Source organism: Cucumis sativus, chromosome 3 (genome assembly GCF_000004075.3).
Source record: "Cucumis sativus cultivar 9930 chromosome 3, Cucumber_9930_V3, whole genome shotgun sequence".
In the NCBI taxonomy this organism is placed as follows: Eukaryota; Viridiplantae; Streptophyta; class Magnoliopsida; order Cucurbitales; family Cucurbitaceae; genus Cucumis; species Cucumis sativus.
The window spans coordinates 16,019,999-16,047,258 of NC_026657.2; the positions used below are offsets into that span (position 1 = coordinate 16,019,999).

Genomic DNA, 27,260 nt, shown 5'->3' on the forward strand with positions numbered 1-27,260 from the left:
TCACTCCCATACATAACTAACTTCCTCCCACAATTACATTCTTGCCCTTCCTCTTATACTAGGATGATTGGTGGTCTCATAAGTTATTGTTATCTATTAAGATTTATTTTTCTAAATACAGCAAATATATCCTACCAGCTCATGGTACCAGAGGTAACTACATTAGGTCTCTATTAAAAATTACGCAGGATTTATTTGTTTGTATTATTGCCGAAAGTCAGTGGGCAAATAGGTTCTTTCGGAAGAGAAGGTTTGCGACTAGCAGTAGCTGTCAACGGTCTTTGACACTTAGCTGAATTGGTCGTGAGGGTTTCCTCTCGTATATTTTTCAGAAATATAGCTGAAACGAGTATCTTTTAGTACATGCATTTTGTCTTTAATCTGCTTTCTAACTATTAAAACGCTTAGAAAGTAAATTATAGTATAGTGAACCCTAGCAAAATCTTCGTCCTTTTTAATTATAACCAATATGTAGAGTCAATATTTACAAACTGATATGTGTATGTGTGTACGTAGAGAGAGAGAGAGAACCGCTGATAGTAGCCAGCCATGCAAAGATTCCCAGCGCAGGATAGGTTTCAAGTCTGTTCTTTCACTGACACTGCAAATTGCTGCCAACTGTTGCAGAATTGTTGCACACTTGTGAACCTGCATAAGAGGTCACGTGTTAAATTCACTGCACTGCTTGCAATATTCAACTAGATAAGAAACAATTTCCTTCATGCACGAAATTTAGCAAAAAGAGAATGAAAGAATCCCAACAAAACAGCAAAAGACCTCCAAAAGCTTATGGAACATAATGAGCAGTAACAAAAATATTTTACTATATAACTCAAGGATGAAAGAAAAGCTAAGAGATCGTTTAATTTTCTTCAATTCATAACTCCTAGAAAACTACCCGAAGCATGTTATTATACACACAAAAGACCATGTTCATTTACAAGCAGGCCCCACATATATAGAATAAAAAAGAAGATGACAACGAAGTTCACAAACAAGAACACCCCACACAATTCATTAACATCATGAATGATGCACCGACGTTTTCACTGTTTCAAGTGCTCAAATATTGGGATTTTACACCCGTACGAAATAGCAGGTTCCCATGCTTGTCTTAAAATTGCTAAACTACGTATTTCTTTCTACATATATACAAGCAAATATTTTTAAATTACGTATTTCTTTCTGCATATATACAAGTAAATATCAATTTTAACTCTAAACTTTGAGTTGTATCAATTTAAATCCAAAACTAATAATTGTATGAATTTAAATATGAACTTTGGGATTGTCTCAATTTAGACTCAAACTAATAGTTATTGTTAGAATTAATGGACTTAGGTCATGGTGAAAGTCCATGGGTAGTTAAGATTTACTTTGTCCTAATTTTTTATTCCTTTAATTAGGTTCGAGTTGCTTATAAATTTTTCCACTTTGTACCTTTATGATTCATCATAAAATAATAAGAAAAAAAATATCGTGGTTTTTCTTCCAGTACTTGAGTTGCCATGTAAATCTGTGTGTTCTTTGTGTCTACTTTCAATATGGTATCAGAGAGGGACATCGAACAATCCCTAGACAACACAACTAGTGATGGAAATCAAAAAGAGAAGACAACCATCGATTTTAGCGCCGTTGTCGATGCTCGGATCAGTGCTGCCATGGACGAATGGTTCCGCCGCCTTTAGACAACGCTGGGTAATGTTATTTTGTCTGTTGTCCGAGCAACCAAACACCTCCTACGCGCCATCGTTGGACCTCCACACGCTGACCCATTCTTCTTAGATAGCGCCGACCATCCCTTCTATGCAACCCACTTCTTCATCCCCTGCCTATACTGCTCCCCACTCCCCGTTTAATGTACTGTCACATAATTCCAGCCAGCTACCACCACTTTTGCAGTCTGTAAGCCTTGTCACCCACTGACCCTAGTTATCATTATTAATATAATTAGATTATTATTAGGAGATATTATTCTAGAGATATTATTTGATATTATTTCCTTAAGTGTATTTCTCTATGGTTATATATAGGCTTGTATCTCTATTAAATAATGAATGAAATATAGATTTATTCCATAAAATCAACATGGTATCAGAGCTCTAGGGTTTTCGCCTTATTGAATTCTAGCCTCCACATCCCGTTTGATCTCTGCCTCCGTTGATCATTCATCAACGGAGGCAGAATCATCTCTCATTAGCCATCAACGGAGGCAAAATCATCTCCCATTAGCCGAAGCCACCCCTTAGATCTGCAAATCTGCCGTTGTCGTTGCACCTTCCCTTTGCCACTCATTGCTGTTCAAATCTGCCACTATCCAAACCCCAGAAACCCCATTAGTTTTTCACTAGCGTCCGCGGCGGCCATCTCCTTCATAGTTCTTCGTCCGACCTCTTGTTTTTCTGTTAGCCAAGCAGCCGATTGAACCTCTGCCAGTTGAAGCCGAACGCCTCTGCCAGTTGAAGCCGAACGCCCAGCCGAAGAGTTTCGGTTTTGTCCATCGTCCAAGAAGCTCCGCTCGCCGCTGTGTTTCGTTGTCGTTGCTCCATCTTTTTATGTTGTCTCGACAAAACCCATGAAACCCCATGTCCTCAGATCCTCGCGTCCGCCTCCAATTTGTTCCAGACCTGTATGATTTCATTCAGACCCATTCTTCATGTCTGCCTTTGAAGTTTAGATCGAAGCCCAGATCCAACGACGCCTCCATTCTGTTTTTGTTCAGATCCGCTAAGCCTCTCTGCTCCATTCAGTTCAGTTTCCGTTCTGTTCGCCCCAGATTTCCCGTTTAATCTGATTCTGACTTGCTCTAGTTTAGTTCGTTCAGTTCCATCTGATCCGACAAAACACTTCTGTCCAATTCCGACCTTGTTTTCGTCCAGCTTTGATTCTACTTTGCTTCAGTTTTGCTCTTTCATTTTGCCCCTCGAAGTTCTTGTTTCGTTCTTCCTAGGTTCTATTATAGATCTCTATACGAGGATCTATGTTTCTATCCCAGAAGTTCTTCGTTTCGCTCTTCGTGGGTTTGTTTTAGTCTAGAAGTTCTTTGTGTGTTTGTTCTTCGGGTTTTTTATTCTATTATAGATATATTGTTTCTTTTCTTAGTTTTTAGCAAACTCAAGTTTGTGATTTCAACCTTGAGTTTGAGGGAGGGTATTAATATAATTAGATTATTCTTAGGAGATATTATTCTAGAGATATTATTTGATATTATTTCCTTAAGTGTATTTCTCTATGGTTATATATAGGCTTGTATCTCTATTAAATAATGAATGAAATATAGATTTATTCCATAAAATCAACAATCATCTCAATGTTAGGACTCCCAAATTCACTCAACAATTGAGGTTGGTGAATCTTCAACACATTCCAACCCTAACGTGCAACTTTCCTCTACGGGAATAGCTCAACAGCAACTGGAAGGGCTTCGACAATAGATTGCAACAATTGAGGCTACCATAAAGACGTCATCCAACACTTTTGTACCGATGTATTCTAAGAATCTGAAAACCTCGTTCCCCATTTTATCCTCTTCTTATGTGACTAATACAGGGATACAGTTTACAATATATCTTTCACGAGAAAAGTTGAATGACAATAACTATTTCTCATGACCTCAGTCAGTAAAAATGGTCCTTGAACGACGACATAAATTTGGTTTTCTAACAGAGGAAATACCTCGTCCTCCATAGGGCGACCCACAGGAACGGTACTGGAAAGGAGAAGACTGTCTTCTTCGATCTATATTGATCAACAGAATGGAACCCCAAATTGGCAAGTCATTATTAGTGCTGCAACAGCCAAAGATATTTGGGACACAACGCAAACTCTCTACTCCAAGCATTAGAATGCCTCTCGACTTTATACTCTGCGAAAACAGGTCCACAAATACAAACAGGGGACGACGGATGTGACATCTTACTTTAACAAACTCTCTCTTATCAGGCAGGAAATGAATCTATGTAGGGAAATTGTATGGAATTATCTTAGTGATGGTATACAACACTCAAGGATTGAAAAAATTAACAGAATCTATGACTATCTTGCCAGTCTCCACTCGAAGTTTGATATTGTACGAGGGCGTCTACTGAGCTAGAGACCTATTCCCTCTCTGATGAAAGTATGTTTTGAATTCCGTCGTGAGGAAGATCGTACAAATGCCATGAGTATTCTGCCAACCCCCGATGTTGGTTCTGCTGCCTTTAGTGTAAAGACCCTTAATCATGATAGAGAAAATAGTAGTGGAAAAAACCTCTCCTCGTTTGTGAACACTGCAAGAAACAACGACATACCAAGAAGCAGTGTTGGAAATTGCATGGTCGTCCCTCATTAGGTAAGAGACGGATCTTCCACCGACAAACAAAACACAGAATGACCTTATGTGAGTGAAAATGCTAGTCCAACCATACTTGGAGCTATTGTCCAGTCAGATATACCTCAGTCCTTTAGTCTTATTAGTATATATCGTAAGAATCCCTAGATGCTAGACTTTGGTGCCACAAATCATTTAACCTGTCACACCCCCCGCCCCGCATGCGTCTTAAATCTTGCTATGTGACATGTGACGTGACATCTCAAGATAAAACACTAGAACACTCACTTAAGTCCTTGAATATCGCCTAGTTCAATTTAACTCTTTTAATTACTAAGCTATAAGAAAATCATAATGCAAAGGAAAAATAACAACTCTCTTTTATTAACTTAACAATATGAAATCCAATTACATTTACATGCTTCCTTAAGTACATGAATTATAATATAAAACTTTAAATGCCTTGCACAACTTCAACGCTTGGTAGTTCGCCTTTCTTATCCTAGCTTGGCCTTAGAGCCTAGTGACCTTAGGGAGGGAAAACTTAAAACCATAAGTAAAAACTTAGCAAGTGATAGTTTTTGAAAATCTTTTTGGGCATACAATTTAAGAACACGAACCATTTCAATGCATAGACTATTGTGATGTCCTTTTGATCAATAGCATCCTATAGAGAATTTCCTATTTCATTTCTTGTTGCTCAGACCGCTAAGCTCAATACACTCTTTTTATGCATTGGCCAACTTCACTCCACCATGCAGTCCTTTTCTACATGGCTGTTTTTACTCCTTATGTGCACATAATAGTTAGCTCATTGATAGGAATAAGACTAATGGTTTACAAATAATTATAGCATACAATCATTAAGATAAACTTTACTTGTGTTATAACCCAAGCTTTCTTAAGAAATCGTTCCTTTATAAACATTAACGTACAAACAATATTACAACATCAACAAGGAATTTGGAAAAAAGCTTTAAAATTTTTAAACATTTTGGAAAATCACTCACAACACTGATCTTCCTCTTCAGAACGCCTAGTTCCCAAAAGACCTTTTCGCCTAGTGATTCTTCTTTTCAACCGAGTAACTTCAAGTATTTTAGCACCGCTATTTATACTATTCCAAAATCAGATTAGTCATCCTTCATTTCACTTAAGCTTGCCAGCTCCTACTTAAGGTGCTACACGTGTAAGCTTAGTATTTCTCATGTCCATGCTTATTAGCTTAAACTCTTACACGTGGCCCATTACCTAGACACAATTAGGAAATTTTCCAGAATCTTTCTAATTCTCAATGCTTGGCTTCCGCTCGCGATGAACCTCAATCTGCCTACTTAGTCTTGCTTGCATTCTCCCTCACCTCGCGTCGCCTTGATTTAACACCAACTCTCAAAATGCCTAAATCCTCAATTTCATATAATCTTTTGTCAATTAGCAAGATTACACGTGAATTAAACTAGAAAGCAACATTCTTACCTGATTCTATTTCTTTTCAAAGACCTGAACTCAGGGAGGATGATTGGCACTGCTCGACACAGTAGGGGACTTTACTTGCTAGATGCTGATGGCTCCTATGGTAGCATTTCTAGGAAGAGTCTTTTACCTTCCTACTTTACTACTTCTAAAAAAGATTTTATGTTGTGACATTTCTGTTTAGGCCACCCCAACTTTAAATATATGAAATACCTATTTCCTCATCTTTTATCTAAAGCTGATGTTTCTTTTTTATCTTGTGATGTGTGCATACAAGCTAAACAACACCGAATCTCGTTTCCCTCACAACCCTATAAGTCAACCCAACCTTTTACTCTTGTCCATAGTGATGTTTGGAGATCATCCTATCACTCCCCCCGTCTTATCCTTGATGTTCCCCTGCGAGTGTTTGAATGCACAATCTATGTCCATAGCCATCATCCTAACCAAACTAAATTCACTCATCGGGCTTAGGCTTGCGTGTTTGTTGGGTATCCTTTGCACCAACGAGGCTATAAATGCTTCCATCCATCTTCACGCAAGTACTTCGTTACCATGGATGTCACCTTTATTGAAGATCATCCTATCTTTCCTATTAGCCTACTTTATGGGGAGAGTGTGAGTGAATAGTCTAACTATAGGCTTCCCTTAGAGTCTACTTGTCCTCCTAGGGTTACTTTACCTAACCCTAGGCCTCACAGTACAATCTTACCCACAAATTAAGTTCCCTAGAAAAAACTTACTATAAGAGGAATCTCAGAAAGGGAGTTGGGTCCCCTGTTGTTTAGACGACTCCAGTCCAGGATTCTAAATCAATAAGAGATCAAGGTATGGCTGATTCCATTAACACACATAGTAATAACAAAATGAGTGAGAATGACAGGTCTGAGACGAATTCAATTGACTCACATACTGACAGTAAGGCAGGTGAGAATGATAGGTCCAAGACAACTCTTTCAAAAGATATGGTTGGCAGGGCAATATTGATGGGGTCATTATAGACAGAGAGGACGAGATTGATAAGAATGAGGCTTTTGCTGAATAAACTGAAAAATGAGATTGATAAGAATGAAGCTTTTGCTGAATAAACTGAAAAATGAAACTAAGACTGAACATTCATGAAATACCAATAAGTATGATTCATCTCTTGACCTTCCTATTGCACTAAGGAAAGGTACTAAGTCTTGTACAAAGCACTCCATATCTAATTATGTCTCATACGAGAATGTCTCACCATAGTTCATAGCTTTTACTACCGGTCTTGACTTTACTACAATACCCAAAAGTATCCACCTTGCCTTAGAGTGTCCAGAGTGGAAAGCAGATGTCATGGAAGAAATGAGAGCCTTGGAAAAGAACAAGACTTGGGATCTCTGCACACTCCCTAAGAAACACAAGACTGTTGGATGCAAATGGGTGTTTACACTCAAGTACAAAGCAAATGGTACAATTGACGGACATAAGGCCAAACTAGTTGCAAAAGGGTTCACTCAGGCTTATGGAATTGACTATTTTGGGACTTTTTCTCCCGTTGCAAATGGGTGTTTACACTAAAGTACGAAGCAAATGGTACAATTGATAGACATAAGGCAAGACCAGTTGCAAAAGGGTTAACTCAGGCTTATAAGATTGACTATTTTGAGATTTTTCTCCCGTTGCAAATTTGAACACTATTAGAGTTTCGCTGTCTGTTGCAGTAAATAAAGATTGACCCTCACATCAACTTGAATGGGGATCTAAAAGAGAGTGCAAATGAGTCAGCCTCCAAGATTTGAAGCTTAATTTAATAATCAGGTTTCCAAGCTTCGGAAGTCCTTATACGGGTTGAAACAATCACCAAAAGCATGGTTTGACATATGTGCCACTTTCATCAAGTCTCAAGGGTACAATCAAAGGCACTCTGATCACACCTTGTTCACTAAAGTCTTCAAGACAAGGAAAATTGGAACTAACAGATTGACAGACACTTTATCAAAGAGAAGCTTGATGATGACATCTGCATTATTACATACTGTCGAACTAACGATTGCTGATATCCTCACAAAGGGACTCCTCAGACAAAATTTTGATTTGTGTGTTAGCAAGTTGGGTCTCTATAACATTTACGTCCCAACTTGAGGGGAAGTGTTAGAATTAATGGGCTTAGGGCAGGGTGAAAGGCCATAGGTAGTTAAGATTTACTTTGCCCTAATTTTTTATTCTTTTAATTAGGCTCGTGTTGCCTATAAATTCTCACTCTGTACCTTTATGATTCATCAGAAAATAATAAGAACAAAAATATCATGGTTTTTCTCTCGGCACTCGGATTCACATAAATCTGTGTTCTTTATTTCTACTTTCAATATATCAAATTAGATCTTGAACTTTCATAAGTGTATCAATTTAAGCCTTCAACTTTCATAAGTGTATCCTAATAAAACCCGGTAGAGAGTTTAAATTGATACAATTACAAAAGTTAACGATTTAGATTGATACACTTAGGAAAGTTCAAAGTCTAATTTGATATAGCTATTAGTTTGAGATTTAAATTGATATTATCCTAAAGTTCAAAGTTTAAATTGATACAATTGTTAGTTCATGATTTAAATTGATACAACACTCAAAGTTTATGATTTGAATTGATATTTTTTCCTATATATACATAACTTAAATCACCCATTGACCAAAAAGTTTAAGCTAGTGGGTGAAGAAAAATTCAATCATGTATCATCTAACACTTTCCTTCACTTGTGAGCTTGAAATATGAAAAAAGTCGAACAAGTGAAAATCAATGAGGAGTAAACAACAATGCATAGGTTTGAATACAGGACCTCCTTGAACCACCAACTTTGATACCATCTTAAATCATCAATTGACCCAAAAGCTTAAGATGATAGATGAAAATAAATTTAATTATATATCATCTAATAATGTGTGTGTGTGAAACATCAGACATCAACAACCAAAGATATAGGTAAGTATTTCTTTGATTTGTTTGTGCTGGTCTAATTCCCTTTGTGCATTGTATTTAAAGTTCAAGGAAATTCCATCGATGCTGAATTTGATGATTGAGTTGCTCTTTTGAAGAAGCTTCAACCTTTTAGATCGAACAACAAGGATGGTGTCGATTATTTCTATTTTTGTATTATACTTTATTGTATTGGTTGTATTTTATTTGCCAAATTTACTTTTTGTAATGGGTTATTCTTCTATTTCAGAAAACCCTCCTCTCTTTGTGAAATATATCAGAAATGTATTATTTTGGTGGATGGTGTGTAACAATGGTTCCTTTTCAGTTAAATCTCTCTCCCAATCTCAATGAGACGACAAATAGGTTCGGAAAGACAAAATCTGATTTTCTTTGGAAGAGTTTTTGTTCTAAGAAAGCGTAAGTTTTCTTGTAGATCTTCTCTTTTGAAAGGTGAAACACTTGCTCCAGAATCTAGAAAATCCATCGCAATTGAGCTCACTCCTAATTGGTGGGTTCTTTGTGAAAACAGTGTGGAGCCTTCTGTCCCTTTGTTGTTGATTATTAGGGGAGACTATTTAGCTTATTCGAAAAACAGTGGTGTTGGCTCAAAACGCTTTAGATGCTCTTCAACCGTTAGTTGAGGGTACTCAATTAAATGCTTCGAAGAAAATCCTTTGGTACAATGGGATCTTCTCCCTCCTTTGGAGCCATGGTTTTTAAGAAGCTCTAGAGTCTTCTTCCAGAAACTAACAGTGACTTTTTTTGGGAGTTTGGTTATTTTTTTTTTCCTTCTACTTGGTCCTCCTCTACTTCTAAATTCTTTTCTATAGCCTAACCAAAATTTACACTAATTGGACTCCTTTTCCGTAACTTGTCTGTTACGTGTGGTTACCTAAGCTACACCTCTTTTTGTATCTCTCTTTGATAATGAAGGTTATATTTCTTATTTTAAAAAAATCAGGCATAGACAGTTCTTTCAAAATAACATACTCATGAAAGGTACCTATATATAGTATTCCATTTTGACCATATATGGTTTCACGGTACTTGCAAGTGGAAAAAGAAAAAAAAGAAAAGAACTTGAACATGCGTTCATATATATACATTTAGGACCCGTTTGGTAATGCTCTCGTTCTCCGTTTCCTGTTTCTGTTTTCATTTTTTTAAGAAACAGGGGTGTTTGATAACGTTCCCTATTTCTCATTCTAAAAAAAAGTAGAAACGTTTTCCATTTTGTAAGGAATTATTGGGAAAAAAAAAAGTAGTTTCTCATGTTCTGTTTCTCAATTATTTTTATTGGTTTCCTTTCCCTTTTCCTTTTTCTCAATTATATTTCTATTTCCTTTTCCTTTTCCATTTTCCCACGTGATTTCCTTTTTCTTCCACTTATTTTCATCTTCTTCCTCAAATAACCACTCTCTACATGGTTTTCTTTTTCTTCCTCTTATCTCCATCGTCTTCCCCAAATAACCATCGTCTTCCTCTTCCTCTCATTGTTTTTGTCATCTTCCTCCTCACCTCTCATCGTCTTCCTCTACACGACATCTTTCTCTTCGCACGGATACGGGTTTTCACCGAATTTGTGGGTTTTCTCCAAATCTATGTTTTCGTCGTGGATCTTTGTCTTCCTCTTTGTCGTGGATTTCAGTCTTCTTCATCGTGGGTTTTTCGTTTTCCTCCTCGCTGGCTCTATCCTTTAGATCTCAATCTTCATCTTGATCTCCATAAAATTATTAGAAGACCTTCCTATCTAGGTTTGATAAAGTGAGTGGTGTAATGTTTAATTGAATTAGATGTGAATAAAATAAAAAATAAATCTGAAAGAAAATAAGGAAACAAAAAATAGTTATCAAACATATTTTTCTGTTTCTGTTTTTTTTTTCCAAGAAACAAGTAGAAACAGTTATCAAACACATTCACGTTTCTTGTTCTAAAAAAAGAAGAAACAAGGAACAGGGAGCAGGGAACAAGAAACAAAAAACAAGAAACGAAAACATTACCAAACAGGCCCTTAATTAGAAGCTTACCCGTGACATTGCTGAAACACCTAGCAAAGCATACAAAATGTTCGATACAAGTCCCTCGCCGCTGTGGGATAGAACGTGGATAACCATAGAATTGAATGATCCCTCAGAATTAGTACTTGCAAATTCTAATATTGAAGCTAGACTAACATCCAAGAAACCTAAAAACGGGAATCAATTTAGAGAAAATAAGACTCAAATTAATTATGTACAAGCGTACAATGGCAATGAAATTCAAGCTAAGAGGAAAGAGTAGAGCAGATGGCTTCTGGGGAAAATGTATAACATAAGTTTTGATTACTTGTTTCTTTTGTTTCTTTCTTTGGGATACAAATGACTAAGAGGCTATGCATAAAGATAAAAGAACGGAGGGAAAAATAAAACATGCACAGACAAATCAGAACGAATAATTTTACGTTAACAAAAGTTTTCTCCAATGAGTTTTCAATTGTATTTTTCAACACCAAAAAGAAAATTTCATTGACTAAATGGAAAAGAAGAGAATAGTATAGAGATACTATTGAAAGCCATAAACCAACTTAAACACCAAATTACATGGAAAATTGAGTACTGGGAGATAAACCACAATTTTACCTTTCTTATTATTTTTGGATAATTACAAAGGACACAAGAGGGAAGAATAAATAAAATAATACAATGAGATAAAAAAGCAAAGAACTTTAGGGCAAATCTCCCTATGGGCCAAGCCCACTAACTGTAACAGATACATTTTCCCACACGGGAAGGAAGTCTAAAACACAAAAATAGAACTAATAATGGCATATACTAGTTAATGAAAAACTAAAGAAACTTCTACAGTATTATTTGCTCTCCAATTAAAATTGATTTTCACTTGTTGGGTCTTCTACATATTTGAAGCTCACAAGTGTAGGAGAATATTAAATGATATAACATTAAGTTTGTTTTCACCCATCAACTTAAGCTTTTGAGTCAACTGGTGATTTTTTTTTTAAAAGGAAACAAGACACTTCATTAAGATAACAAAATGAGACATGCAAGATAAATGTAATGCAATTAATAGATAACAGCTAAATCCTAAGGATCAGTGAGTGCACCCGGACATCTCAACTAGGTAGAAACCCCCTTAGCACTTTCATCATCTCCAATACAAAATTTCTAGCCATAATTACTAGCAAGGCCTAAACCAAGTCTTACAAAGTTCAAACCAAAAGAACATACAAAACAAATTTGAGAACTAATAAAATATTACAACCAGCAATACAGTGAAGAGTCAATTGGTGATTTATATATTTTTTTTGTTTTTTTAACGGAGACAAGCTTCTTTAATATTAATGAACTCAAAGTACAAGAGAGTTATACATTGTCAATTGGTGATTTAAGAAAGACCTTTTATCTTCTGTTACAACTTAAACTTATTACGGTCACGAGAGTTCTTAAACTCCTCCAATTGAAGGCTTTTCATTCTTATTCGTCGCACTTGCATTGTTTCTACGATTGACCGTGATTAAGTACAAACCAAAATTCATGAAGTTCTAATGCATTGTTGGAGAAAAGTGGTATGAGATGGATGCATGTTAACTTTTACAGTAAAGGATAAGGCCGATGAGAGCACTGAAAATTAAAGGTTAAGCCCGTTTTGCCGTGTTGAGGGAGGATTTACTGAATTTAATGAGATTGATGACTAGGAAATCGTTGCTCCAGTAGCTAAACTCTACATGACATTTTCGAATTGTGCTAGATTGATCATTGGGTTACTGTGAGTTTTCACTTATGTGAATTGGACACATCAGCCACTCCCATAGAAAAGGACAAGCATGCAACCAGGCACTAGCCATAAAAAATATTGGTCACTGACATTTGAACTGTAAATCTGTAAGATGATAGCTGCATTGCCCGCTATCATTTGCATTTTCTATTCCATTGTGATGACACAATTATATTCTCATGGAGTGGCTGGAAAAGAAGCAATGCACAGCACTTACAAGATAGGTATGACATTGCTGCTAACGCTGCCCCACGATGCATGGCAGTGCAACATATAGCAGCCTTCTGGAATGAAACCTCCAAAAGAGAACCAGCTGCAGCTAATATTTCCTGGAATATAGTACAGAAATCAAACAACCATTCAATTTTCTTTTCCTCTAAAGGACAAATGAGACCAAACATATAATATTAACGGAGGAAGGAAAATAATAATGGAACTAAAAGAATAACCTTATGAGAGCATCGGAGAAAAATTGATGCAAAATTTGTGTAAGCCTCCACTAGATCAGGTTCTTGGTCACATATGTAGGAAGAATTAATAGCACTTACGGAAGCTGCATAAGTAAACCTTTCAAAAGTGGTGATAAACAAATGTCCAAATTTTTCTTGATGGCCATATTCTTCAACAATAACTGAAGCTGCCAATGATAATTTATTAAAATAGTTGGTCAGTAAAAGCACTACCTATATGTCTCCACAAATTAATAAGGGAGAGTGCCTCAATGAAAACATTTTTAAGAAAATCATAATCAAGTCGATGGAAGAAAATAAATTGTATCTTTCACAAGCTTAACCAAGATAACAATATTCTAACTCAAGCAGGTTACAGCCCACAGAAAAAGAAACGATAAGATATGAAGGATATGCATACAAGGGATTAAAAATGATGAATTTTTTTTTATTAAAATCCAAAAGCATATGCATTCAAGAGATTGATGCACTATGTTTGGAGGTTGAATGAATTAACCAAAAAACTAATCAACAGATAAATATTTGGTTGTATTTTTCTGTTGAACTATAAATCTACTTTCCATGGCTAATCTATTTGGCGATATTTTCTATTTATATTTTTCTTTTTTGCTCCCAATGGTACTTTGAATTCCTTGAACACTTGTTCATTTACACAATATCAATGAAAAGATATTTCTGGTTAAAAATAAAAAAGATATATACCTAGCTAACTGCAAACTAAAACAGCTAACTCAACTAAAGTGTATAAAACCACTGCAGATCATGCTACATCACACTTTCCCACATCATCAAATGAAGTTAATAACTGCAATAAAGATAAAAATAATGTACCTGTTTTGATGTAACATTCATGACCATGGAACAAAACAAAATTTGTCGATAGGCAATCTAAAACTTTCGGCAGCAATGTAACAAAATGTTGACCTGGATATTAAACATTAAACGGATGGGTATAGTAGAAGACCAAAACAAAAGTAATCAAAAGGTAAACCAGCAAACCTGAAGACTGAATGGCTAAAGATAGAGCACGACAAGCAGCTGCAGAGAGATTACCATTCTCCATGTGTTCACACCTTAAAAGTTTCTCTAGCATTGGCCAGAAAACTATCAGCAAAGAAAACATAGGATCATCGAGAGTAGGCTCAGTTGATAAAGATGTGGCTAGATGGCTAAATACAGTTCCCATCCTGAAATCAAACAAACCAGACATAAAGGTTTGAGTAGAAAACATTATGTCATAGAGGAAAATGTTATTTCTGCTCAGATACCAACTTAAAAAGGAAGTAAAAATAATGTAATATTATTCCTCTACATTATTGAACCAAATACAAGGACATTTTATATATTGAAAGACCAACAACAAATAAGGTATTGGTGTGTTCGGTAAATTAATAATACAAGAGAAAAGGAAATTCAACATTATTGGTGTGTTAGATAATAGTTTAGGAGTGAGAAATTGGATAATGAAGTGAGACATTACAAAGTGAATAAGGATACAATGAAAAGAAAAAAGGATTAATGAGTGCACCTAGTAATCTCAACTAGGTTACACCCCCTTAGCACTCTCATCACCTACAATAAGAACCAAAAACTGTCTAGCAAACCAAGAACAAAAGAGTAGAAGAGAGTCCAATACAAAGGCTAAATAATTGTGCTTTGTGGTCTTTCAATTTTGATTGCTAGTACTACAACTCGTATCTTGTCTTTTCTTTTTTTAAAACAGAGACAAGCTTCTTTATTAAGGTAAAACTCAAAGTACAAGAAAATTATACAATGAGAATAACAGAGAAGCCTAAAAAGAGAGGGGATAGAGGAAGGGATCATAAGGCGTATCTATACTAGCGCCAACATTGTAACCTAACGAAAATCCAAAGACCAAAAATAGTCCAAGTACAGAAATTACAGCAGTGCGAAACACCCAAAATAGTAAAAAATAAAACTGAAGGAAATAAAAACAATACATGCAATGAACCAAAAACAGAAAAGACTGATTTTCCAAAACCATATCTTGGGAATGTGAAAGGTGCAGGAGAATCAGCAGCAGATTAATCATAAAACTTGGAGGAAGACAGCCCAGTTTAACCATAGATCTTGAAAGGAATAGTCATTAAACTCCCAACTTAAAGAGCATCAGAAAGATACGCTGTTTCTGTTTGAAGAAAAGCGTTCATGGACCCATCTAATGAGATTAAAGTCCTCTCCTAACACCAGGCCTAAGCCCAACATGCTGCAAGGGATAATAGCTCCAGCCACGTTTGTAACCCAGTAACTCTTTATGCAAATCATGAAGCAATTGATTGAGAGAGAGAACCTCCCTTTAGTGGTTTCCACTACCAAAATCCTGCTTCTAACCCACATGGTAAGCAACCCCCAGAAAATCCTACCGAATCCACTAGAGTTCCAAAATGTTTTAATAAAAGCATTATTAAATCTTTCCATTTTGGATTCCTTCATTGGTGGCAGTAACAAAATTGCAATGACAAAAATACTTCCTAAATTGCTCAGACCAGAATAATACCACAACCTTTGACTATGGACACTAACTCCTTCAGAAAATCTAAAGATTTTAGCGGGGAGGACCAAGAGGCATCGTCCAGTGGGGCACAATCAGCTTCGAATAGAACGTTTAAATCCATCCCTTCAATCTCCGTATCAACCTTATGATCAGAAGAACACCTCAAGCCCGTTGACTCTTCACTACTAACACTGAAGGGTGAGTCTATCTCCAATTCTGCCTGCTTCTTGATGGAGACAACAGAATGACAAGCAGAACCTCATAATAATGTTACCTGTGTTAGGGTCCATGAAACTCGAGTAATTGAAAATTTTTGGAGCAGAAGAATCCATTACTGACCTGTTGAGAGAATCAAAGGCTTGGACTTTGGAAGTACACACCTCCAAGAGGTCAGGGTTATCTTTAGAAAGGGAGGGCTTGAGTTTATGTTTCCGGTGGGGATCCAAAATAGGGGCTTTGAGAGAACAAGTCCCAATCGAGTTAGACTTTAGGAGAGCAGTCCAGGAGTTGATGAATGACATCTGCTTCCTAGAGAAAACTTTGGACTGCAGCATCTGATTGAGGATTTTTGAGAGGGAGATCGTTGTGCTTCTGAAAAGAATCCAATGGGTTGGCAGCATTAGTTCCAGAACTAAACTCATAATTACCCATGCTATTAATTAAAGGTGCCTTTCTGTTTTCCTTTTCTCTTTATGACCCTTCAAATACCGGTTTTTAAAAGGGGAATCCGACTTGGCGTGGTCCACAAAACCAACCAGACAGCTGCTCTTAACGGGATTTACAAAACCCAATAAAGATGACTTTTCGGTTTCCAATGCAATTAAGTCAGTTTCGGCTTGATTTCTTGCTTCTTTCATCTTCTCCAGTGCCGATAAGGGTTCCTGAAGGTGTTCCAAAACTGCAAATGGATCTCTTGCTATGTGTAGATGTGCGAAAGTGGATTTCAGGACATTTAAAACCAGGGAAAAACGGAGAGGTTTGAATCTTCATCTTGCAAAGTCTCCCTAATTCTTAACAAGTAAATGGATTTTTAAAATCATTAATCATAAGAGTACCACCTATAGGAAAGGGAGGATTCAAACATTAGAAATCACCAGAGTTTAAAAAAAATGTTTCCCCTTTTATAATCAATAATGTCAATAGTGGAGGGTACAAATCCACAAAGATTTTGCTTAACTTGAATCCTAGCTTCTCTATAGTTGGTAAGATTAAAGTATCCACAGCAATGCTTTGAAGTCCTCCAAAATAATCCCCAATAACCTCAAAGGTGACTGCTCCAGTAATCCAAAGGGAGGTTCTTGATTTTGAGCCATCCTCCATAGCCTTTCATGGTGAGCGGCCGATTGTGTTTGTGTTTGTCCCATCTTTTGAATGCCCTCCTCAATTATATCGTCTGCCATTTCCCTTCATTATTGATGAGATTCCTTATCAAGCCTCGGTCAAAACTAATGAGATTCTCATCGAATAAAGGATTAATAACTATCTCTGCTTGTAAATAGTTTTCTAACATTTTTCGAATTTTTCTCCAATTGTCGAAGGCAAAGAGCTAAGTAACGATCCAGAGGATTTCAAAACTGGTAGGGATAACTTCAGAATTCCTAATTACCCATTGCTTCTGCTTTCCGATATTCAAACCTAAGGAAGAACAAGGGGAAACCTCTACTACTTTTGTATCGGCCAGCACTACGGGACTACTGCATTCTCCTGAAGTTTTTTTTTGGGACAGAAGCATTGCCCTTTTCTGGTTCGACTTTTTTTTGCATAACTTGGGTTGCTTTCCATAATAATGGGAATGTACTTCAAGTGATTTCTAGAAAACCATTTGACATATTCCTCCCTAGAACAGAAATTGTCCAGCATATTTAGAAAGGATCTCCATTCCTGTCTGTTTTCCCCTGAGCACACCCTTATATGAGAATGCCCTCCTGATGAAGGCGAAAAGTCACATAATAACACCTAGCCAGTCTTTGTTTTAAATTTCGAAACTTTCAATCTACCTCTATCTACTTCACCCAGTTTTTGAAAGGACTTGTCCTCTGGCTCTCTTAATAATTCTGAGACTGCCTTCAACAACAATTCTAGATAAAATCCGAAGACTGACAAGATTCTGCAAGCTTCCACATCTTCAACGTGAATCCAATTTCCCTCTTTCCAATTACAATAATGAGACTCAAGGACTTTGCAGCTGACTACCTACATATTTGGATGAAATCACTGGCAACTGGAAGGAAAGAGGACAAAGGAGAGAGATTGAGAATTTCAAAGCTTGAAGCTAAGTTGGGTTGGATACTGAGCTGTGAACAATGGCCATATTCAGGGGGTCTCTTCAATATCAGAGTGTGCTTAGTTAGTGAGAAGCAAGTTGGAAATTATTTTGCTAAATGCTGGATAAGTTTGTCGAAAAACTGGATTATGCTAGATGGTTTTCTAATAATTCCCTCAAGATTCCTCCTCCGGATCAGATGAACTTCTTTATTAATGATAAAGGAGACGAACTTCATCTCCTTTTAAAAAAAAACATATACGGAAACCAAAATAAAGCTATAAACATATATAAGAAAACAGCTCTTAAACACACGGAAAAGAATATACCCTTGGGACAAACTATTTAATCACGATACCTATACAGGCCTCTCACAGCAGAGGTTAAGATTTTTGTGTAAGTAGCCGGATTTTGTCTCAAAGATAGTGCATTATCTTCATCAACCTGAAAAATGAAACACACTTCTTTTAATTTATCAATGATTACATAGAATTCATATTATAAAAATTAATTAAAGAAGAAGAGAAAATAACACCGTGTATACATGTAAAACCCTAGTTTAGCAAGAAAAAACCACGATATGAGTTTTTTTGTATATTTTTCTTATTACCAAAAGAATACAAGAGATGGAATATTTATAGGCCATAATTAGCGTTGACAAAAAAGGAAATAAACAAGGGTATAAAGTTACACAAATACCCTTAGTACAATTATTTTCAAGACTCCCCCTCAAGTTGAGGTGTAGATGTAAATTAGACCTAACTTGCCAATACATATGAATCAAGAAATCGGAATTGTGAAGAAGAGGAGAATGATATGAATCAAGAAATCGGAATTGAATCAAATGAAGAAGTTGAAGAGATGCAATGATTGGAAGTTGAAGAGTTATTTGGGCAACTCAAAAGTCATAAAATTAGATGTTTAAGGAATTATGTATTTATGTGCTTTCATTTATTATGGTAGTTGAAAGGGTATAAAATTAAATATTGTGACCTTTCATTTCATATTTTAATTAGTATAAATAGGGTTGTAATTTCTATATTTTAAAGAAAGAATTCGGATGAATGAAATCTGGAAATTCTAGAATGTAGAATTTTGTTCTTGTGTGTTCTTGTGATAGAATACACGAATATTTGGAACATTTAAGTGAGGATTGATCTGTCTTCCCACACTCTACCAGGTACTTCTAAGGGCGTCAACAACCTAGCTGGAGATAGTGCTAACATCTTATTTCGTTGGCATATAATGCACTCCTCACAATATCTCTTAACATCCTGTTTCATTCCCTCCCAATATAATTCTCCAGTTAGTCTTTTATAAGTTCGCAGGAACCCCAAATGTCCTCCAAAAACAGAATCATGGTAAGTATGTAAGATTGAAGGAATCAACTTGGAAGATTTCGATATCACCATCCGGTCTTTGTACATCAGTATACTGCTTCAATGAGAACTTGGTTTCTTGACCCTCTCCCTTCTCTTCCAATTCTTCTCTGATCTTCTGCAATTTTTCATCATTTCCTACTTCTTTGATAACAACAGTATCAAGTATATTTGGGGCAGTCAACTGATTCAAATGCACCACAGGTGGTACTCTTGACAAAGCATCTGCAGCTTTATTCTCACGGCCCGGTTTATGTAACACCTCAAACGAATATTCAAGAAGTTTAGAGATACATAGCATCTGCAGCTTTATTCTCAAGGCCCGGTTTATATAACACCTAACGAATATCCAAGAAGTTTAGAGATACATTTTTGATACTGAGGATGAATCACTCTTTGTTCTAATAGAAACTTGAATAGGAGGGATGACAGTTTCTTCAAATACTGCAGAAAGGTCAGCCCCTTCTATCTCTGTATTAAACTTATAATCAAAATCACTTGGAAAACCCGCTAATTATTCTCTGCTGACACTGAAAGGAGAATCTATATCCTGATCGAGATGCTTCTCAAATGAATTGGTAATATGAAAGGGTAGGTCACATTTTGAAATTGGTTGCAAGAAACACAAAACAAGCCGGCAAAGTTTGATGGCGCCTCCCATCACCTTGAACAATGAGTTTGACTTTATGAGTATCAATTTCTTCACCATCTTGCCTCCGATCAAGTTGCAAAATCTCTAGCTTGAAGCATCAAATTCTTTTCCCTTTCGGCTTCCACACAATTGAGTGAATGTTCAAGCATCGGCCTTAAACAGAGTTAAGAAGCTTAAGGTAATTCCTCTTAGTAGTGTTATTTCTCTCGGGATCAAACAAATTTTCAAGCATCATCCCTAGCTTCACCACTTTAAAGCTGCCAAAATTAAAGCTTCTTAATTTTGGAACACTTTTTCAACTCTATTTGCAGAATTTTGTAATCTTGTTTATGTACTGCTCTAACTGTACTTGGGAAGTTCTTGTTTTGTATTGTCTCCTTGTATTTTGAGCAGTAACCTCCTTTCATTTATTCAATGACCAATCTTGTTTCCATTCAAAAAAAGAAAAAGAAAAGAGTACAATACAAAGTAAAGAAAAACTACGTGTGTTGCAGGGAAGGTTGTAAATATATTCCTCTTTGGTTATTCAAATTCATTGGAAAACTTCTCAGTGACTTGCTGTCGATTTTGATAAGTAGAAAACCTCACCTAATCTGCTACCTCCTTTTTAATCCCATCCCTCTCCTTTTATCTTTATTGAAACAGGACCTTATCAGGTTAAATCTTGAGAAATGGGGTGGATATTGGTTAAGACTGAGGCCAAGTGACACTTGCAAGATGTCTATTGTTATTTGAAAAATTCATTTGTCAGAAAGAAATCTCCAAACAGACCTACAATATACCAAGAAATGAGAAAACATTAATATCAAAATAGTTATAAGTGGAAACTTACTAGTTTCTCAATTGCTTCATAGCTTGACGAAAGCAATCTAGCCAACAAGTTGCTCTTCAGTTCTTTATTAGGAACTGAACCAAGAATCAAACTTACAGCACTCACTACTTCTTCCTCGTCCTCCAAAGGTAAATGTAACTTCTCCAGACTCTAGGAAACCGAAGGCTAGTTACACTTAGTCCAAGAGATCATTATACAAACAGGACTAGCAATAACATAAATCTATATTGTTTTCATATTGTCTCAATGGCAATAAAGTTTCAAAACATCACATATTACATTTAATGAGAAATGTTTATTATAACATCAAACAATATTGTGTGCTGAATTTAACTCTTAGTTTCATCTATAACATCAGTCACTAAGGATTGCACAATATTCATTTTCGTTCAAATTTAGCTGACTTGTAACAATAATCAAGGAATATTACCTCTCCAATCCAAATCAAAATTTCCAAATTTGGCAGTTCAAAGATTACAGCAGTTGCATCTTCACAAATTTTACGGAGGGCAAAGGCACAAGCATGTGAACAGACAGATTCTGTGATCCCAGTAGCAAGAAATAATCTGAAAACAGAAGATCAATATAAAAGGGAAAAACTAGAATTCAAAAATAAATAAATTTACTTCTTATTGATAATAAAGAAGATGAATACAGTTGGAACGAGCATTGCATCAATAGATGATAGATTATATACTACAATCGTGCAAACAATAAACTTCAGCCCAACGTGATCATATTTCTATAGATGAATGGTTCGATATGATCCAAGCCATGAAGTCATAGGTCAACAAGGAAGCAGTCATGGAATATGAAAAAGTACCAATAGGTGTTTATTGAGAATATCATTAGCATATAAATGACGATTGGTTATAAACATAAAAACATAGTTTCCAAATAATAATAATATAATAACACAAAAACACCATGAATCGAGGGACTTAAGGAGCTCAGTGTGATGAATGATATTAGAGCATATGAGTAGGGGTGTAATGATAATCTTTTATCAATTGAATATTATTTTACAACTTAGAGAGCTACTATTCACAGGCACCAAGTGACCAAAGAATTGCATTAACTCCCCAACAGCTAAAAAACAACTCCCTGTCTACCTCTGTTACTAACTCTCATAACGACTAAAGAGTGGTCAATAGAAGGGATTCTAGAAGCTGAAAATTGGAGGCGTCAGGTTCATTTTCAGTTAACTCTCTTTTGAAGGATTTGGTTGCATCTCCTCCAACGGTTAATAAGCTGTATCAAGCTGCCCGTCCCCTTTTCGAAAATAATAGTAATAGTAATAAGTAGTATAATGCTTTGTGGAAATCATGTTGTCCAAGAAGAGTTTTTTTCTAGTTTGAATTAGAGACAACTTCTTTATTAATAAGAACTCAAAATACAAGAGAGTTAACAATGAAAGCAATAAAGAAGATGAATCAAGGGAGTCCTAGATGGACCATGAGACGCACAAGGACGTCTCAGCTAGGTTGAAACCCCTTTAGCGCCAAGCATCATATCCCGAATAAAACATAAAAAAGGGGATGTCCACAAAGAGTTCATTGTTTGGGTTATGATTTTTTAGGCACTCAATAGCTCAAAGACTGTGCAAAGAAAGCTTCCAAGTAACTTTCTCTTGCCTTTAGTTTGTCCTCTTTGTTCGACAGATAATGGTGGTGGTTGTTATAATATTTGTTTATATTGTAGTTGTCTATATGTATGTATCTTCAGTCTGATTAAAGAATAAGATCATTATATTTTCCAAAAGTACATAGTCCATGGTATCAGAGAATCTAAGGTTTGGAAATATTTGCTTGATGGCTTTGCTCTCCATTAGGGTTTAAGTTTAGGTCAACTCCGAGTGGTTGTTTGTTGACGTTGCCCATCTTAGGAGGAGTGCCACTACCATCCACCGAAGTTTGTCGGACACATCACGCACCGTCAGAAGAGAGTGTTCTGTTTCCACGCGTGAAGCTCCGTTTTGGTTTCCATTGGTTGGGTCGTCTCGATTTTTGTTTTCTGGCTGGTTTGTGCATTTGTTATCATCAAAATCGACTCAGGGTGTGAAGTTATTTGAAATTACCTTTTGTGCTTAGGGTTTGTTGTTTCTATTAAATTTTGAGTTGTTCTGCTCTTTAGTTCATCCTTGTTTTGGTTTTGATTTGTAACGGAACCGGAAGAATCAAACGCTTCGTCCAACAAAACATGCTTTAAACGGGTCAAGTCAATTGAGTTGGATATCTTTTATAAATAAAGCACCTTGAACTTTGATCGTAGGTTCCAAACATTCAATATATCCAAAATTCAGAAAAATGTTACCTTTTTTTTCATCTGAGATGTCTATAGTAGATGGTATAAAACAACATACATGTTTTTGAACTTGAATTTTTGCTTCAACAACATTAACAACATTCAATGTTTCATTTGCAATAGATACTAGACCACCGACATAAGACACAAGAGCTTCAAAGGTTTGCCGACTCCACTAGTCTAAGGGTAAGTTTTTAATTCAAATCCACCTGCCAAAGCCCTTCACTACTTTTGAACGACCATGTAACTGCATGTTCCACTTTTCAAGTTTTAAATGAAAATGGCAACAAACTTGCGATTTCCCCATGTATTCAACAAAATCTTCCACCTCACCTTGATCCAAATCAAGTAAAGCACTTTCCGCAGACAAAGGATTGAAAATGATATCAGAATCAAAGAATAATTTTAAAGTGCTTGCTATTTATGTCCATTCATCAAACTCAAACAGTCCCGTAACGGTCCAAAGATTGTTGAAATCAACTTTACAAACTTCTGGATTCTTGTGAATCCAATGACAGTCCATGCTTTGTTTTTCAGGTTCTAGAACAAAGGAATGAATGTAACTCATTGGCTTCACCTTCTCTGCATAATTATCTTTCAACACCTTAAAAGATTGCTCCTCAATCTTCTTACTCCTGATTGATCACCTTGAATGGGATGAGTACCAAGTCATGTATTCATGTTTTAACTTGAAGCCTCTTAACATTTTGCTCAGCGAAACCCAACCCTGTTTATCTTGACCTAAGGGAATATGAATGAAGAACCTCCCACCTGTACAGGGACAAACAATGCATCTCATTACCCAACCAAACTTAGCTCTGAACTTAGAAACTTCAACCATTCCATTTTCAACTTTTTCATTTTTGAAAAAGAATCTATCTTTTGGTTTTTGGCTCAGAACTGAAATGCCTTCGTGAAACCATATAAGCTGGGGGTAATGATAATGACAGTATAAGTTGGCTTCTACATCTTTCACATGAAATGATCATCCTCGTATGAAAATGCGGAAAAACAAGTTATCAATAATACAACATTCCACTTCCACTATGATTGAAGCGTCCAAAAAGGAAAGAATCTGAAAACACACTCACCAGAATACTGAAAACGAAGGTTTTCTTGCCGGAAAACTAATAGATGGAATTCAACACGAAACAAAATTGGATGTCAATGGAGGTTGACCGGATGGGGAGGCTAGACGAAGGAAGGTGGAGGGGTAAAGAAAGGAGAGAGGAGAGAGCACAGAACAGTATAGTAGTTGATATGATTAAATTTACCATGATTCATGAGATAATTGGTGATTTAACACAGTAATCGAAGAAGGACATCTTGTATTTGAAACCCTACAATATCATCTTCTTCCCAATTAATAGTGATGTTCACTTGTTGGGCCTTCTACAAATTTCCAAGCCCACAAGTGAGGGAGAATGTTAGATAATTAATATAACTAATTAAATTTACCATAATCCATCAATTTGATTTTTAGTTCATTGATGATTTAACAAGATCTAGTTGACCCTTAACTCTTGAGAAAGTGATTATAAACTTATAGGTTGTATGCAATGACAAAATAGATAATCAATAAGAATTGAACCCTGCAAATTGGGAAAAAAAGAAAAGAAGAGAAAAGAAAGAAGAGTTCTTACAGCAAGGGTCTGGCATCTGTGTGAAAAGCAGAAATTGACCTAAAGTAAGATCCAACAACTTCTGCCAGTGATCTATAAACCTGGAGTGGCATTTTTAAACAATAAAAGAGTTAGATATATGATAGTACTGTGCAACTTCTGGTTTATGAGGCCATAAAGCTTCCCATGAGGTCTAGATAAACTAAGCTATTCACACTCGAGAAGTGTAAGGTACCAACATACAAGGCACATTAGGCCTTTGATCTCATTTGAAGGTCTAGCCGCCAACATGGTCACCAGTTGTGTTATTACAGAGAAATCAAAGCTTTGACCCTCCTGTAGGACTACCTCAGCGACCTGTAATGATACATATTATTTAATCATATAAATAAGAAAAAAGCTTCACATGATTATTTCTATTTAACTCCTTGTGGGAGTCGTCTTTTTTTAATAAGAAACGACAGAGAGCATATTAGAACACCTAGGGCCTTGAAAACTATGAAAAGAAAGTAACAGTAAACAAAAACATTAATCTGGAAGGTGGTTTCATTTCTTTTCTTCTTTTTGAAGAGAATAAAAGATTTAAGAAAAACAAATTAAAGAAGGAATAGAAGTGTAGTCAAACCTATCGGCAGATCTATTGATCTTGAATGCAGGAGGTAGAAACGTTTGGAAGATTGGGCAATTAGCTTATTATCAAGGATGGATGGGCAACAAATGTATATGGTCCAACTAATGGTTAAAAGAACAATGTGGTTCAGATTTTGGTTGGTCCAGATTTGAAGCCTAAATCTCAATTGATTTGGTCATAAGCGGTTAAAGCAATTCTTGCTGAAATCTGGTCGGAAAGGAATGAAGTTTTTCATGATAGATCACTATTATCTTGGATCATTCTACAGTTGCTCAGATTACTGTTTCTTCCTGGTGCTCTCTTTCGAAGTCTTTTTTTTTTGTTTGGCATGGACTTATGATTAAATTGGAATTCTTTTATTTTCCAGCTTAGTATTTATGTGTATTTTGTCATAGTACTTTGTTTTATATTTTGGCTTTATTGTATTTTGAGCATTAGTCTCTTCACATTTCTTCAATGAAAAGGTTAGCTTCCTTTTCAAAATAATAATAGTAATAATAATAATTTCCCCTTATAATAATGGTATAGAAAGGAAGTACTTGCTGAATTAATTATTATATCTCCTTGAATATTCTAGTGTTTCATGATGGTTATCTTTTCTTTCTATCTTTTTCTCTCTTTTTATCTCATAGGAATAAAGCACTTTCCATTAAGATACTGAAATGTAACAAGGACCCGAGAGTTACATGAATGCTCTCCAATGTGTCACATCTAATAATATAAGAAACAAACAAAACTGCTGGTATGTTCCCTCACCACATTAAGGGCAAATAATTTGCTCTCCACTTCCTTCCAAGGAATTGGTACATTACCATTGGTCCAACCACTGAAGAAGAGCTACAAAAAGAAAAAGAAAAAACCAATCATAGAAAGCAAAATTAAGATTACAGATGGTCATTAAAAACAATGCAAAAAAATATAGGGGGAAAATGAGAGGCAGCAGGAATGCAAATCTTTTGAAATCCCCATCCCCCTTGCAGCTTCGGTAGGGATATTCTCTCTCTTATCTCTCATTTGATACTCTTGAATCCTTCAAATAGAAGCATTTAGAGCCAACAAAACCAAAACTAAACTTTTTAGCTCCCAACAAGGGTACTGTTTCTAACACAGCAATAATCCAATACCCTCAAGAAATATCAAATACACAAATTTGGATGAGCTACCGATTAGGAGAGATAAAAGAACGAGAACATACACAAGTGAAAGCATACAAACTTGAAAGTACAGACAAGAGTTCCAACTTCCAATTGTTCAATACAAGAGAATATAAAGTATTGATACAAGTGTTAGTGATGTACAATTAAATTTTTCCTCACCCACTAGTTTAAGCTTTTGGTTCTATCAATGTGGTCCAAGATGTCACCTGCGTTCAAGCCCTTGCATCTTTTATTTTCTCCCCAATTAAAATTGATTTCCACTCGCCGTGTCTTTCAAGTGTGTCAGACTCACAAGTGAAGGGGAGTGATAGTGATAAATAATTAAAATCCATAGAAATGTCGCTCCAAAAAGTTGTCACAACGAAGCTTATACTTTGAGTCATTTAACATGGTATCAAACAAGAAGTCTTATGTTTGAACCGAATTTTTTCTATCATCAAATGGGAAGAAGATAGTCTCAGTCTCTTAAACTTTTAGGTTTAGTGGTAAGTTATCAAAAGAAAACTACAAAACTTATCATTCTCATCTACACCCCTCTCATTTTTATTTACTTATTTTACTTTATAAGAAACAAAAGTTTATTGATAAACCAAATACAAAAAAGGGACAAATATCCCTTGGTTTAACAAGAAAAGACATTTTCCATTCAAAAAAAGAAAATAGAGTAAGAGTAAAAAAATACTACTTCAACAATAGTGAAAGTAAAGAAAAATAAAAAGGAACAATAAATGATGATCAATTCAGTTTGATATCAAAGAAATTCAAGGTATTGACAAATCGGTAGAGCATCTTACGAATCTCCCCATTTAACTGCCTAGGGCTTCAAGGAATCTGATAGAACACCGACTGAGTGATCTTATTCAATTGTAATATCAGAATCAGTGCAAAGAAAGGATTGACAAAATCTCAATTCCTTTACAAGAAACAGAATG

General features: G+C 35.8%; 1 protein-coding gene across 4 annotated transcripts in view; it reads right to left on the bottom strand.

Moving 5' to 3' along the window:
* LOC101209706 (transportin-3) overlaps positions 1–27,260 on the bottom strand; it is a 69,183-nt gene that overhangs the window by 1,818 nt on the left and 40,105 nt on the right. For 3 of the 4 annotated variants that reach the window (XM_011653039.2, XM_011653042.2, XM_031883204.1), the window contains 12 exons: positions 25,928–26,008; positions 24,784–24,897; positions 24,562–24,641; positions 21,045–21,180; positions 20,615–20,764; positions 18,110–18,195; positions 13,973–14,160; positions 13,805–13,897; positions 12,953–13,140; positions 12,721–12,832; positions 10,760–10,917; positions 532–648 (listed from right to left, as the gene is read on the bottom strand). In XM_011653039.2, coding sequence (XP_011651341.1) covers positions 532–648; positions 10,760–10,917; positions 12,721–12,832; positions 12,953–13,140; positions 13,805–13,897; positions 13,973–14,160; positions 18,110–18,195; positions 20,615–20,764; positions 21,045–21,180; positions 24,562–24,641; positions 24,784–24,897; positions 25,928–26,008 — 1,503 coding nt within the window. The remainder of the gene's footprint in view (positions 1–531; positions 649–10,759; positions 10,918–12,720; positions 12,833–12,952; positions 13,141–13,804; positions 13,898–13,972; positions 14,161–18,109; positions 18,196–20,614; positions 20,765–21,044; positions 21,181–24,561; positions 24,642–24,783; positions 24,898–25,927; positions 26,009–27,260) is intronic. The other variant, XM_031883203.1, reaches the window with a different exon arrangement.